Source organism: Oxyura jamaicensis, chromosome 7, assembly GCF_011077185.1.
Source record: "Oxyura jamaicensis isolate SHBP4307 breed ruddy duck chromosome 7, BPBGC_Ojam_1.0, whole genome shotgun sequence".
Lineage (NCBI taxonomy): Eukaryota > Metazoa > Chordata > Aves > Anseriformes > Anatidae > Oxyura > Oxyura jamaicensis.
Genome location: NC_048899.1, coordinates 1,821,768 through 1,837,907, shown reverse-complemented (window position 1 = coordinate 1,837,907; position 16,140 = coordinate 1,821,768). Strand labels below are relative to the sequence as shown.

Below are 16,140 nucleotides of genomic sequence, written 5' to 3'. Positions count from 1 at the left end.
CTTTATGCCATGGGAAATGACCTTACACAGGCTATTCAAACACAGCTACCAGGGATTCCCCTTCTGTGCACAGGAATTCCTTCATTCCAGAGACAGGGTGCTTGCACACATCTCCAGAAACCTCTGCAGATAGCACTGGAGTAACTTTACATCTGCAATTAATTCTGCTGAGATTGGGGCCAGCAACCAGATGACACCAGTGCTAATGCTTCAGAAGGAAGCCTTTTTTTTTTTTAAAAAAAAAACTTTTAAAAAGGATTAAAAAGACATAGGAAACCACAAAACTGCTTTCTTTCCTATAATTTGAAACTGAGCAAACTGCCAGTCCACTGCCAGTTTATCTCATGCCAGAAACTTCATCTGATGTGCTGCCAGCATGCTGATGCCTCGATTTGCAGTTTCCCTAAAGATTACGTATATTCACTAAGGTTAACAGCTTTAATGTGGAGTTCATGGTGTGCCCAGCACACCTGCATACGCAGACAGGTTTCATCCTGGATGCTCTCTAAGTATTATTAACACCTTCTTATGGTAAGTTTACAACATGAACAACAAAAACTATTTTTAAAAGCAAGGAAAGGGGTAAATATTTGATGAATACCAAGGAAAACAGCAGGTAGAGAGTGGGGGAAAATCATAGCATCATAGAATATCCTGAGTTGGAAGGGTCCCGTCCCTTTGATTAGAATTGTGTTAAATGGGATTTTATTTTGGATTGAAAGAATACCTACACAAGATAACCTGCAAAGTGCTGCTGAAGGTGTTACAAAGGTAACAGACAGCCATCTCCCACCTGCTGCGGGTGAAAACACTGCTACAGTAGGCATGCTGGCTTGCAGCTTTTGAATGGGTAACTGCTTGCTCCAGTAGGCACCACACTGGATAAAGTCAGTGATGACAAGCTTTCCTGGTGTGTTTAGGAGTGTTGTGGTTCAGCTGACTGTTGGTATGCCTGGGGGTGCTGAGACCTGGCACAGGAGCACCGTGGGAAGAGGTGGGCATGGTTCCTGGGGTGCTGGGCATCACGTGGTGTGCAAGGACCTGCTGGCTGCTTTTTGGCTAGCAGTGCCTGGCTCGGTTTCCTGGCAGAGCAGGAAACATGGGCACCTCACTTCAACTCTGCGGGTGCTTCCCCAACCAGACTTTGTCTGATGGAGATGCTGTAGGTGAAGTTAGTACAAGCTGTCATCCCATTGTAGCCGAAGGGAATCTTTTGTCTACTTCTTGAAGACTAGCTTTTTTCCCTCCTAAGTGGAAAGCTCCTTAGCACTGTCTGGAAAATCTCTGAGGAAGTACAGAGCTTTTGGAAATGCGTCTTCATCTTTCTCTATTCTGGCCCCTTGTGCCTGCCGCAGTGTGACATAAGCTAAAGCGCTATGGTTGCTGATTGCATCCTCAGGACACAAAAGTTGGCTATCACTTGGGATGTGTTCAATGGGAAAGGCTTCCCACACTGAGGAGAGAATATTCCACTCCACTGGTATGAAAAAGGTCAGGCTTCCTTTTCTATACACCCTCCCTGCTTATCTCTTCAGAGCAACAGCACTGCCTATATAATCACTGAGAGCCAGCCACGTGCTCGAGGCAGCACAGGTAGCTGTGTCTGAGCAGCTAGCTCTTCATCACTTTCAAATACGATTTCTTGAGAGTCCTCCAGGTGATGTTGGCAGCAAAAGGAGCAAGAAGCGGCTTCTCAGTCTCTCTGGATCCTAACGCTACATGGATTCCAGACTTCTTTTGACAGCTGACCCGCTGTTGATCTTATCACATCTTTACAGAATACTGGATCACCGTGACTGATTTCAATTATTTATGTATTCATAAACACAGAACAAATAGGTGTAGTAAATATATTTAAATAAAAACTGACAAGATGCATTTATTCTTCTTGATTTGTACAAAAGCATAACTTAAAGGCAGACTAGTATAAACTTACTTTGTGCCAAATATTTAAACTTTTCATTCCAAAGAGTTTCTGGTTCAAAAATCGTAGATACAGTTTCCACATGGGAGATCTCCTTTTTAGACCACAGATAACACAGGAGTGTAAAATCAAAATTCTACAGTCCTTCAACCAAGCAAAAGTTGCACTCTGATTTGAGTGCCTGAGTTTTAGCTACTCAGTGAATGGATCATATGAAACATGAGCCATGCTGGAGTGACCTGATGAAAAGTCAGTTTGCCTACTGCTCACTCATCCTTGTTCTGAAAAAAGGTGTGCATTAGCATCTGTGACGTGCAATTTTAGCAAAGACTGGTAAATATATGTGTAAAAATAGGGAGATGTTTGGATTTTTCTTTGCTACTTCATGCCAGCCAGAAGTAGAGCAGGAAAACCTACGTTACTTAGGTAACAGAGTCCCAGATGTCATGCAGAAGTTCAATTATTCCTGACATCAAAGAATGCTTTCACTCCGATTTTGCAAGTGAGGTTTCCTTTGCACAGGTAACACTTGCTCAGGAAGACTGAAGGGTTTCCTCAGTCTTTGCAGCCACCACCACAGCTGCACCTGCCTTCCAACTTGGAGGGTGGAATGGCAGTCTTTGCTGACAACACCTCCACTGATATTCACCTCCATAGGAAAAACACTCCCACAGGAACGAGTAGTATACCTCCCTGAGATGCCCTTTCAAGAGTCTCCAAAATGAGAACATTAAGTTTACTTCAGAGGCTACTGTTCCCACGAAACAGGGCATGCTGTGCTTCAGTGCTACCAAGAAGACTAGCGCAAAGCTAGATTGATGTTCTTGCCGTCCAGTATCCACGTGCAACTTCCTGGAATTTAAAACATGTGGACGCACTGCGTTGCAGCAGCTGTACAAGAAAGAGTGCTCAGCCGCGTTTGTGTTCCACAAGACCATCTAGAGGAAAGTACCAAAAATAGATGCAAGCAAGCCGTGTGTATTTCAGCAAAATTAAGCATGAGGAAATTTGTGTCCATGCAATGTTTGATATGCCATAAAAATTCTTTCAAATAACATTTTATAAGAAAACTATTTATCAGTGAAAAGGCAAGACACAATGAACACTTTACATCTTGTAGGAGTTCATTGATATGAACAGCGGCATTATGACCAGCGACTCACCTTAGAGTAGGTTACTCATAGATTTCCAAATGAGCTAGTGTTTCATGGTGCTATACAAATAAAAAGTTGTGGGGAGCATATGAAATATCTGTATTAAACTCCACTGCATTAAGTTATCCAATGCATGAAAAATGATCCAGATGCATTTAAAATAAATGCATATTACGATATCACATATAGCATTATAAAATTATTACTTATGTGCACAGTCCTGATATGCACCGTGAAGAAAGCCTGGTTCCTAAGCGTTTTTATAGATACTTGATAGTGATACAGTTTGCTGTCAGTCAGATCATAACGTCCTATCAACTTTGGTACATACAGTGCAAAATATTCTTGGGAGTTTTTTACTCTTATAAAAATAAAAGGCTTCTTTTTTTTTTTCTTTGATAGTGCTCAAAGAATAAACACTAGAAGAATGTCTGTTCAAGCATGGAAAGTGACAAAAACAGAAAGAGCATTTTAGTTTGTTTCCTGTGTACACTCTAAGAAACGTAATACAATGAACCTATAAAAATAAACAGAAGTCACTGTGTTAGGATTTTTTTTTCCTGATATGCTGCGATAAATTGCTAGTTTCTTCTTAAAATAGTTTCCATGCAGTACAAACCATAAAATCAGTCTGATTTTATGAAGTTATTAAGTTCATTAAACAGCTCATCTTTTGTCATATACAGCACTGGCAAACACATTTCCACAAACCTCCTTAATGCAAGCCATTGTCGTTGCATCCTTTCTTACTGACTTTCCTTCCAATTCACTTCTGTCACAGGAACTTGAATTCTATGGTGCACACCATGCAGGCACTCGTAGTCTTAGGTATAGCAAGTACTGAATATGCTGTTATAACATATGGCATAAAGTAATGTACCTTCATGAATAGTCTTAAAAAAAAAAAAAAGTATATTGTATGATTTTTCGCTAATTTACTGAGTAGGTGGGGGCCTGAATGATTTCACATTTTGACTTGAATTTTCTTTTCAGCAAATCTGGTGAAATCCAGTTTTCAGGTACATGTCAATTTTGGTCAGGTTGATCACAACACGGGATCACACATTTCTTGTTTGCTCAGAAAATAAAACATAACAAGTTTGGCCGACCTGAAAAAAGTGTGGATTGCAAGACTTGTTTTTCCCTGCACTTCAGGCACACTCTAGATGCACTGCAGAGAATTCTGCCACTATCACAACGCTTTATAATTGCTTCGTAAGCTCTTTCATGGAACCTCATTATTTGAATTGCATCATAAAACATTTTTCCTCTAGGAAATCCAATACAAACGTTCATTCATTCTTTGAGAAGGCAGATCCACAAAAGTCCAAAGAGCTGGGCACTGTGGTTTGCGCATCACTCAAGTCCAAAAGTACTTGTCTCTTCAACTGCTGTCAACAGTTTTTCATATAGCATAGAGAATGATGGATAAGGGGGAAGGTCCAGACGATTGAAACAAGTGTGAGCCCTGAGGGGAAATAAAGAGGAGGTAGAGAAGTACATTATTTAAAAAGTTCAAAAGAAAATATGCAGACTGATACGTGCATGCATACAGATGGCCAGATAGCATTCTTTCAGAAGACTCTTCTGTCAAATGATGTTTTCCAACTGAACAAGTAGTAAAGTTTAATGTACTTTTTTCTAATTAAAATAACCAGTAAGGAGCATTTATGAAGGCCTTTAGAAACACAATGACAGCTCAGGAGGCATGGGACAAATTTTATCCATTAAATGTGCAGGAGAAGAGAATGATATAACATGGTACAAATCAAGCAGTCTGTTCTGAAACCTTGGCTTTAAATGGATCTTAGGAGAAGTAATTTATTTTTCTGTATTGATGATATTTGAATACTGTATTTGTGATCATAAACGGTCCATTTCAGTATGATGAATATGCTTAAGTTATTAGATCTAATGAAAGAATAAGAAATATGCAAGATATACAAGGAAACAATCCTGTAGTAATAAAGAACAGACAAACTGGATGCTCTTGTACGTTTCCTCAGCACACAGATCATGTTGCTGGGAAGTTACTGCTTGTGCTGATTTACACTATCTGTGTATCTGGCCCTGCAAGTCGACGACCTTTAGAATACTGCTTTTTGTAATTACACAAAACTATGCAAGCAGCTATAACATACCATCCTGTTTTCTGAAGAGGAAAACCACGTGGTTTATTTCTCAGTTTCCAAAGTCCATCTGCCTCAGTTTTCCGAGGCTTTGAACTGACTCTTGAAACCTCTTCCAGGGAATGAAAAGGGAGAGGACTAAAGTTTCTTCTTTTAGTAGAATGAGTGTCCTTGCCTGGCTTCACTGTAGGCTAAGGAAAATACTTTCTACAGCACCAGAGTAGATGAGCCTGCTCTACTGAAATAGATAGAGCTTTTAATGTGGTATGTTCTTGAGGAAGAAATGATGGGAAGGAATGCTGGAGGAAGTATCTTTCCCACTTTGAAGATTTATACTAAAAATTGAATTTTGCACCCCTAAATACAGTATGCTTGAAAGTACACCTGCAGTATATACTATATAGTGGAGAGAGCATTTCCCCAGCCTGTACTCCAGGAGCCTGATAAAAATTCTTCCACTCTGCCACCCCACTAAGGCTCTTGAAGGAAAGCTTTCTCTGTACTTCTGTTTTGCTTTTCCAAAATTCTGACAAAGTAACAGAGTAAACCATTATTCCCTTCATTATTATTGTGATGATGATTTAAATAGAAATTTCCACTTAGGAGAAAGAGGCTGATTTAGGCCCAGCAGCAAATGGGCCACTGGAGTACAGTGTCTGGAAGGGCTCAGTGGCTGCTCGGGTTCAGTGAAGACTGTGGAAGAGTCTTAGGCAATTCACAGCCTAACCACATGCTTCTGCTGCTTGGGGCTGACAACCACTCATTAGAAGTATGGATCATGCTGTGTGGGCTGTAAAACCACAACTTATAAAAGACACAGTATATAATTAGTGAGGGATTCATTACAAGCTGGTTTAATAGTAATTTGGCATATTATTTACGTTTATTAAGAGAATTGAGTTTTATCTTAATTTTGAGGGCAATTTTAAAAACATAATCACCTGCTTTGGAAAACCAAGTCATTAAAAAAGACAAAAACTTAAGATCTTGGTCTACTTAGAGAATGTATGCCTTTCTCACCCTCACAAGAAAAGCCTCCAGGAGGAAAGGTTTTTCTTCTCTGGACAGCATTTTCCCATTCCAACATACCAAATCATGTGGACACTAATTGTTCATCTTCTTGGACTCACATTTGATGACATAAGGAAAAATACCTTGGTCCCTGAAGTCTAAATTTCCAGTTAATCTCCACTTCATTACATTTTGAACAGTATTACAGCAGTAAAATAGAGTAACTTAGGGTAAAGTCCAGCAGCAAGATGCATGCTATTTGCATGTGAATCATTGCATGCGTTACCTTTAGCTCCTATCTGTACAGCAATGAAAGCTACCTGGAGCACAACCAACTTCTCAGCACAAGGAAGTGAACTGAAAGAATAACAGTCCCCCTGTTGATTTAGTCTGATATACAACACAATGTGAAAGAAAGGAATAGAAGTGGCATCAGGGATAGCAATAGTTAAGCCAAACTCATAAAAATCAACCTTTTCAGGGCCTTTCACAGGCTACTGACTTACTACTGTAAAAGACAGTGATATCCGCTAAGCAACCTGATGTGGCTCACAGAAATCTCACTATTTTGATTCAGCACAACTGATTACAGAGTAATCAGGACAGTGTAAACTCCATAAATATCAAATCAGTATCTTTGTGTGTATATTCAGAGACATTTAAACCACAAACACAAACCTACGTAACTATTAGTTGCCTTCTGTGCCTCAAAATTAGGAAGAAGAAATAGGGACAGGTGTTTTTGTGTGTTTTTAAGCTGCGCAACAGTTATTTTAGAAACAGGAAAAAAAAAAAATCCACTGTCTTGTTGAATCCTAGCTTTTGCCACACTCATGCCAAGCATTACCAGATTTTACAAGCACTCCCACTGAAACTAAAAGAGCAATTTACAAACTGTAATGCTGCCACAAATGAGTGATGGTGCCTGAACACAAATGCTTTAGTTATCTGAGAATCAGCAAGAGTCAAAGAGTCCTAGGGCAGCGTTCTCATCAGATCCAGCAATGTGTTTACACACAGGGCTGATTTGGAAAACTGAAAGTTTGCTATTCAGGATCACTACTTGGTGTTTGCCTTGAAGCTGGTGAGACTCGGGCTAAAGCTAGACTGTACACAGGAACTAGATATTTAAAAATGCAAATACAGCTTTCTGCCTAGGGCTTAGTCCATTTACGTGTAAACGTGGAAGATCAGTTATTTTTTATGAGGTCGAAGTTCCACATATGAATGCCAGGAATTGCCAGCTCACAACTGTAGATGTTTCTCATACACAGTTGTTTATTTTAACAAGCACTGTAGCATTGGATTACTTGAGCTTTCACATTTGTGAAAGCATGTTAAAAGCTATCTGCAGAGACAGAAATCAAATGTTTCCTAAGCAGAGGAATAATAAATTAAAACTGAAGTGCATGATTCTCCTAAATGCGAAGAGCTGGCATTTCCCTCTTACTTGCTGAACTGAATGGTAGTTTATATTCTCTACACATTTCTCCATGTTGCTCTACAAGAAGTAGTTTTATTCTGCAGTTTATGACAATCAGGGCTCTGCACAATCTTTTCAGAGGACATTCTGAGCATCCTGTTCAGGCATGTCCTGACCTTTTCCACACTGCACGCTGTGCTTGTTAGCACCAGGAATTTCAGTATTAGAGAACATACAGATAGGCTCCCGCAATCCACTTTCTTACTTAAAACAAATGATTAGATTTGGGTCAGAAATAATTGAAAAAGAAAGTCAAAGCTTTTTCTTTTTTAAACAGGATCAAAACTCGCCCATAAGTCATTCATAACAAAGTCAGCTTATCTGACTACAAGGTATCATTAAGCCTCTGACATGTATTCGAGTATTTAGTTTGAAGTACCCATTTCCAGCATTTGCTTATCTTGTACTATAACGTGGCAAGATGGCTTTGTTTACAGGCTACCTGCCATGTCTGTGGATTTCACACTGTTTCTGTTACTTTGGCTTTCTCAGCGCACTTCAAATGGCAGCCTGCAGGCCAGAGAGAACCCAAGAGATGTCCCTGCCTCTGACATTAAGCTGGAGAAAGCAGCTAAGGGTTGCTGGTCAGAGAAAACTCTCTGTGTGTTGGACACCCATTTTGTGCCTAAAACTAGACTCTGAATGCAAGTTATTCCTGAGGAATCTGTTTAGGAGGAATGGGCTTAGATTTAGGTTGAATCTCCTCCATGGATCACTCCAGCCAAAGCTACTACCACAAGTTACAAGCAGCAGACTAAAAGCTGAGATGTGGCTAATCAGTTAGTTCACCTACATTTTACATGTTAACTGTATTTCTAACAGCTGTTAACTCATTCTAGTGACTGCAGAATTCCAGAATTGGATGAAAGGGAAACTTCCAGAAACATATCAGCTTCCTCACAATATGGAAAAGGCTAGAACCTGCAATTTTATTTATTTATTTATTGTCAATGAAGTGTTCGTGTTAGAAGGGGTTTCTTGTATCACTCAAACATCATTATTCTAGTCCTGGTATTGTTACCATTAAGCTTTGAAAACAACGCTCTTTTTCTGTCTTTACAGAATCAAACAATTAAAAAAACAACTTTTTTCTCATCCTACTTTTTTTTCTTACCCTACTCCCCCAAACATGTCACTACCCAACTTAAATGCTGCTTCTTGTCTTCAAGGCCTTGCACAACTCAAATCCCGCTTGCATTTTGGACTCTTATACTCTTAAGTCAAACAACCCTTTACTCAAAATACACCTTTTCTGCAATTTGCAGCTTGCTTCTTCCAGACTTGCACACAGTTTTGGTATCAAATTATAAAAATTACACAACTAAAGTCTACTTTAAAGGCTATGTGCATCCCATTCTAGAAGTTTGGCATTGTCTTTCACTCAGACATTGTCACAGGAGCTATTTTATTTTAATTTGTATTAACCTTGCTCCTACATGATGAACAGCACCTTCAGGAAGTAAATACTTGCAGATTTAATCAAAATGTAACAAAATCAAGTTTAGATATCATTACTCATTCTAATATCATTAAATATCATTAAAGTAAGCATTGAAATAAAGATGTCAGCCTCAGTTACACTGCCATGTCCATCTTATGAGGAAACAAAATGAGTTCAAAGAAAAATGCATGCATCAGACAGTGGAACAGAGAGGACGTAAATTTCTAAGTAAGGCAAAGTATATTCGCATATTCACTTAAAACTTGATTATGTTTCTCAAACAGCTTATCTGTTGTTCTAGTAACTAATATTCCAATGTACCTCTAGCATTAACATCACTAATGCAATTTTTACACACAGTCGTACCTTGGAAGAGCAGTGATCTTCCCCCACTTCTCCACACAGAACCTTCTTGGACCATTGCTCCCTCTTAGAGAGGCAAATCCTTCGTAAGGTATGCTGGATGTACCTGTAACAAACTGCCAGCACAAACAAAGCATCAAGGGTACTGGATGCAGATGGTGCAGGTTGGGAATTTATTTATATCAGCATACTCACTGCAGTTCAAATGCTTACATGAAAATATTTGCAAAATAAGGAAATTTGTGAGACACAAGTAACAGATGCTTCTTTAAATGTACAATAAAGGAAAACATGCCGTTTCCTGATAGGGCTCTGGAACAGACAGGTTCCCAGAAATTCCTTCAAAGTATTCTCTTTGAAAGCCATAATAAGAGTAATTACCTAAGTACTGTAGAATAAAACACCATTGATATCAAGTTATTTCAGCTTAGGCCTAGGTCAGTTTTTTCCTACAGTTTTTATTCTGTATGAAGAGTAACTAAGCAAATGGTAATAATGTAGGATAATGGCTTTGTGTAAGGCCTTTTTGGTCACGTAGATTTCAATATTGTTATAAACAGCAATGAATGCTCTAAGAAAAGGGCTAAATTCTGAAGCAAAGTTCTTAAATAGATAAAGAAAATCCTTCATCCTACTCATGAGTAATTTAATGATCACATATAAATTCTGATTTGATAAGAGCTCAAACACATGGTACGGTTTGGGGTGTGGGGTTTTTTCTTTACGGTTATAATGGAGATAACCTGTATTTCATAAAATTTAACTCCACAGTAAGCCCACATGTATCCTCTGTTGAAAGGAGTTTGTCCTTCATTAGCAAAATTAATTCTGCAGGCTGACTTAGTGAAAATTGAATTGGACTAATTTTCAGGTTTTCATCATCATCTTCTAATTTGAAGTACTTTATCTTCCATCTAAGCTTTCTCTTTCATAAGCTGTACAAATATTATGATTTCTACCTAATAGCAAAACCAATTACAGTTTTTTAGCTTTACTAGTCTTTATGTTATACTATCTTCACTAATCTAAAACACTAGTAAAGGATTATTGACATCAGATGCTTTATCTTAAACTTATTTTTTACATTAGAAAACTGCAGACTAAAAATATAGACTGTGAGCTTTAGTCACTTAAAATTTTTGAGTCTCTTGAGGTTATTCAGGTTACTCCCATTAGCCATCATCGTTGTTTTTGGCTATCATACACCTAGGCAAAACTATTTTAGCATCTAATTTTAGTGATGCAAACTATTTCTACACACAACAGTTGATTTCTTACCTGCAAAAGTCTTAGTCGTTGTTCATTGTTGAACCTTTCCACAGCAGCCCAGAACCACCGAATTACAATGTGATTGTCATGATAACCTGTTAAAACAAGAAGAGCCTCTATATCTTTAGTATTATAAAAGTGGTAGAGAGAACAGTTAATAAATCTTTCCTAATTTGGTCCTAGCCACTGTAATGCCATATTTCTTATCAAATTGCAGCAAGAGGCAGGAGCTGAGAGAGAGCTCCTCCTGAAATAATTACAAATCTTAGAGAATTAATTTACTATGACAAAAAAAAAATCTCTTTTGCAAGCATGTCTATTCCATCACTAAAATGAAAGCCAATTCTTGAAATATTCCAGTGCTGTGCTCTTTATGTATTTAAAACTGCAGTGTTTCTCTTGAAGGAATTCCCAAATCTCCCATTGTTTTAAACAGTTCTTAACTAGCAGCCTGCAGTCTCGGGGATTACTTCTTTGAGAGTGGAAAAGATGTAATGAATGGTTACCATTTCCATTTATCCCCACTGTCTTGGTGGTACTCTGCTAGTGTGCTAGTGAGTACAGTACCTTCTGCAGAGAAGAGTGCTTTTTGATGCTGTCTAGACAAAAAGAGGTAGGGGAAAATTGCAACGTGGCAAACTAAGATGGACAAAATACCTTCTCCTAAAGCAAAATTAACCAGAGAAATGCAGAATATACTAAAGATGTATCTCACAGGATGATACATTAGAAACTGGGTAATTTCAGGTCCCCCAACACTGTCAATGAACAAATAAAAACAGAACTTACCTCCTCTATATTCTGTATTATTTCTCCAGTCACTCAAGTCAATTTCTGCTGTTCCAGCTATAACCAGTTCCAGTTCTCTTGCATCAAATACAGACACAAGCCTTGCATCAACCACCTGTGAAAGGAAAGAAAAAAGGCTCATCTCTTACTAAGACACTTATCTTTATAAGACATTTGTCTTACAAATAGAAAGAATTAAGTATTTTCTTTTTAAAGGCAAATACATTGACATAATGTCTTAAGCTGCAGTTCCATTCAGTTGCATTGGAGGACCACAGAGTTTTGGACAGAAATTTATTGTCAAATATTGCAGTATTTCAGGACAAATTAAGTTCAATACATCCAATTTAATTGTTCAAGATAAGACAGGTGAGAGAGAAACACCTTGAAATACACTCATATGTGTATGGCACACACTCAGAACCTCAAAGGCACAAAGCAGAGACAAACTGGTCACTTTAGCAAGCATTCACTGCTAATCATACAAATAACAATCAAAAGTGCTATAACCACAGCATTTAAGTCAATGACTAACACCAATTTTTGCGCACACAGATATCTGTAAGGACACTTTTATTTGTATATGATGCTTTTTGTGGTCGTGTATTTGGGAAATAGGAGAGAAATATTTTGGGGAGATAAAGGAAGAAATGAAATTTCAGCTGGGATTTTTTTTTTTTTTTTTTTTTACCTCATAAAAACCACGAACTAGGCTTTCTGTTTGTTGTACAACTCCTCTCTCAATTCTCCATTTTACCATTCTTTCTATATATTCTTTCTTGTTCTTTTCAGTGACTGGGATGTTGGCACCTCCTGGCTTTAATTCCCGTTCCGTGATCTTAGAAGAAAATGACCAAGTGATAATATAGCATTATAAAGACAAAAGAAATAATTATAATGATTTAAACTTCTAAGTTGAAGTAATTCCTCAGAAGCACTAGCCAAGATTGACTTTAGCAAATTGGAATATGTGAAACAAGAGAACATAAAACACATCTTTTTGGATTAAATTATATTTAGTCCAAAGTAAGAGGAATAAACAGAAAAACAAAAATGATCTTCACAAAGATTAAAGTAGTAATGTCTCTGAAGTATTATAACAACAAAGGTGTTGTGATACCTTTGAATGCCAACTCTACTGCAAATAAATTCAGGGAAACCACCTCCAACAAAACAATCCAAAATTTTTGTTTCAGATAGTTTCCAGAAAATCTCCTTAACCAGAATTTCATGTTTGACAGGTTACAAATGATAATTACTCCTGAGAGTTCAACGTTGTTTTCATCAACTAGAATTTTACAAAACCAAGTTCAAATTAGCATGGAATGACAGCCATTTTTCTGTCCAAGTGAATGTTTATCTAGCAGTAGAATACACAGAGGAAAGGAAATTAAGAATATTGCACACCTGCCCAAAAACTTCTTCATTTACAGTAAATGTGAGGTCTAGGATATCATGTATATCATTGTCTTTCATCCACTGCAAACTCTGATGAAACTCCTCATCAAGATATTCCAGGTCACTCAGGTCACAGAGTCTAACATAAACAAGAAAAAGATACATAAATACAGATGATAGCAGTAGTGTGTGCTCACTAACCAAACTCAGAACGGTACTGCAAAATAGACTGAGATTAATGAGAGCTAAGAGAAAAATCAGCAGAATAAAGAAGATACAATTTCAAATCTCTCAATATTTGCTTAACAATAGCAGTTAATGTATAAGTAAAACTGGTTTTGTTCATGTACAAAAATCCAAAATTTATTAACTTGCTTTTCAGGCTTATAGTGAGTCTGTCCCATGTTTTCTGAAAATCCATACATTGAAGAGAGAAAAACTTCAAATCATAAAAGAGATGGTAAGTTTTTAACAACAGAAAACTACTGTCCTTTTTGCTTACGGTCCTACACTGCCACCTCTCTTATCTCTTTACTGTTCACATAGCCTGCTTATCATAGAATCATAGAATATCCTGAGTTGGAAGGGACCCTTAAGGATCATCAAGTCCAACTCTTGACACCGCACAGGTCTACCCAAAAGTTCAGACCATGTGACTAAGTGCACAGTCCAATCTCTTCTTAAATTCAGACAGGCTCGGTGCAGTGACCACTTCCCTGGGGAGCCTGTTCCAGTGTGCAACCACCCTCTCTGTGAAGAACCCCCTCCTGACGTCCAGCCTAAATTTCCCCTGCCTCAGCTTAACCCCGTTCCCGCGGGTCCTGTCACTAGTGTTAATGGAGAAAAGGTCTCCTGCCTCTCGACACCCCCTTACGAGGAAGTTGTAGACTGCGATGAGGTCTCCCCTCAGCCTCCTCTTCTCCAGGCTGAACAGGCCCAGTGACCTCAGCCGTTCCTCGTACGTCTTCCCCTCCAGGCCTTTCACCATCTTCGTAGCCCTCCTCTGGACACTCTCCAACAGTTTCATGTCCTTTTTATACTGTGGTGCCCAGAACTGCACACAGTACTCGAGGTGAGGCCGCACCAGCGCAGAGTAGAGCGGGACAATCACCTCCCTTGACCTACTAGCGATGCCGTTCTTGATGCACCCCAGGATACGATTGGCCCTCCTGGCTGCCAGGGCACACTGCTGGCTCATATTCAACTTGCTGTCTACCACGACCCCCAGATCCCTCTCTTCTAGGCTGCTCTCCAGCGTCTCATCGCCCAGTCTGTACATGCAGCCAGGGTTTCCCCGTCCCAGGTGCAGGACCCGGCACTTGCTCTTATTGAACTTCATGCGGTTGGTGATCGCCCAGCTCTCCAACCTGTCCAGATCCCTCTGCAAGGCCTTTACGCCCTCATTTGAGTCCACAAAATAGGAATATCTTTTTTTTTTTTTTCCTTAAAAAAAAAGTTTTTGCCATATTTCTCCATACTTGGTCCTTCTTTTACAAATTTGGTCTGTAAGCCAACTTTTAACAGTTTCTTCTCCAAGATTTGAACACGTGAGCTGCTAAAAATGTTTAATACTGGGTTGGTAGTTTCTGCCATTCTCCTTACCTCTGGGTAATATCACATTATGTGAAACAGGCCACTGGGGCTAATCACTAAGCAAGCTGCTTTTCAGCTGCAGGGTTCCCTGCCTGCTCCCATTCTTGGGCACGTATAAAGTCAGCAAGTAGTCCTGTACTTCTGTTGGATACTTAAAGTGTAGTTGAAGTGGCATTCTGCAGTAACAGTCCACCAATGCTGATGGATTTGGCACTATGCCCCATCTGCAGATATAGTCCGGATGGCTCAAAAGCAAAGATCACGAGCTGAGATGGAGAAATTCCATGTATTACACTACGTACAAAGGCAGCCACACCATCATCCACCATCATCTTTAACTTACCTGTTCAGAGAACGACCAACTTAAACCACTGATTTAACATGGCAGCCATCCAGTATTAGTATTAAAGTCAGTCTAGGGCAAGTCCTCATCCTTACTAGGTCTTAGCACTTGGGTATTTTAAAAACATACATGCAACAGGAATGGATGAATTATTCCTCACTATTAGAATATGTAGGGAGTAATATGTGATATGTTTTAAAGAAAAAAATATCCTTCCAGACTTCTCAATAACAGCTTTCAAATTGAGGACAAAAACGAAGCACCTTCAGTTCATTAGGTCTTAACTTGCAGACACACTGAGCAAGTGCAGCTCTCATTGTTTCAGCCAGAACAGTGGCAGTAGTTCTGAAAATCAAGTCTGAAGTATATCAAAGTAAAACTCCTCAAAATGGAGATTGCCAGCAATCAGAGAATGCGGGCCTTGCAGTCTAGGTTATGAAATGATTCATATCCTACCCTATGAGTCATTACAAGACAAATTAATAACATCTCCACTAGTATCTGAAATAAAACCACAGCACTTCATTCAACTAGCTCAAATGTAAGATTTTGTAGAAGAAAGCTGATAACATTGCTAAAAAAAACAAGGTTTTCATACAGATCAGCATGAAATCAGTAAGAAGAACATCCCAACTTATTAGGTAACTGGCTAACACCGTAAGCAGCAACAAGTAAGGTTTTAAAAAATGATGGATTAAAATGAAATGACCACATTGTAAGTAACGTCCTGTCTTCAAGGAAAAGAACATCCTAATTTACTGGTACACAAAATGGCATCATCTGTGGGGAAGGAACCAAACAGAAAAGGAGACATAACAATTCCACTCACATTCGGAGAAGGGCTTTATAAAAGGGTCGTGTAAAGAAGGCATCCAGCAAATATTGATGTATCAGAGCAAGACCAAGGATTCGACCACTAAACCTGAACCTAGAAGAGAAAAAGTTACAATCATTATACTGAGACTGTGGTTTGTACACTGCTCTGTCATCAAAACTTACTTATGCTTCCAAACAGCATCTTAAAATCAGACTGCTGTATCTAAATTTTTTTTTTTTGTAGTTGTTGTTTTTAAATTCTTTTATTTTTGTGTCTCTTTTACATTCTCAGTAGGGCACAGAAAAAATGCAAGGCAGCTGAGTATGGAAAATCCCTCAGATACCTAAGTTGCAACTTCTCAGCAATGTCAAATCTGTATTTAACCCAATCAACCTTTGCAATGATATGCTCTCTTTAAAAGCATAT

At 38.7% G+C, this 16,140-nt stretch overlaps 1 protein-coding gene across 5 annotated transcripts in view; it reads right to left on the bottom strand.

Moving 5' to 3' along the window:
- Positions 1–1,836: 1,836 nt before the first annotated feature.
- The window catches only part of HECW2 (HECT, C2 and WW domain containing E3 ubiquitin protein ligase 2), a 197,307-nt gene continuing 183,003 nt past the window's right edge, over positions 1,837–16,140 (bottom strand). For all 5 annotated transcript variants that reach the window (XM_035332233.1, XM_035332232.1, XM_035332231.1 and 2 more), the window contains 7 exons: positions 15,727–15,825; positions 12,971–13,100; positions 12,255–12,401; positions 11,564–11,678; positions 10,784–10,869; positions 9,509–9,621; positions 1,837–4,546 (listed from right to left, as the gene is read on the bottom strand). In XM_035332233.1, the coding sequence (XP_035188124.1) occupies positions 4,435–4,546; positions 9,509–9,621; positions 10,784–10,869; positions 11,564–11,678; positions 12,255–12,401; positions 12,971–13,100; positions 15,727–15,825 (802 nt within the window). In that variant the 3' untranslated portion in view covers positions 1,837–4,434. The remainder of the gene's footprint in view (positions 4,547–9,508; positions 9,622–10,783; positions 10,870–11,563; positions 11,679–12,254; positions 12,402–12,970; positions 13,101–15,726; positions 15,826–16,140) is intronic.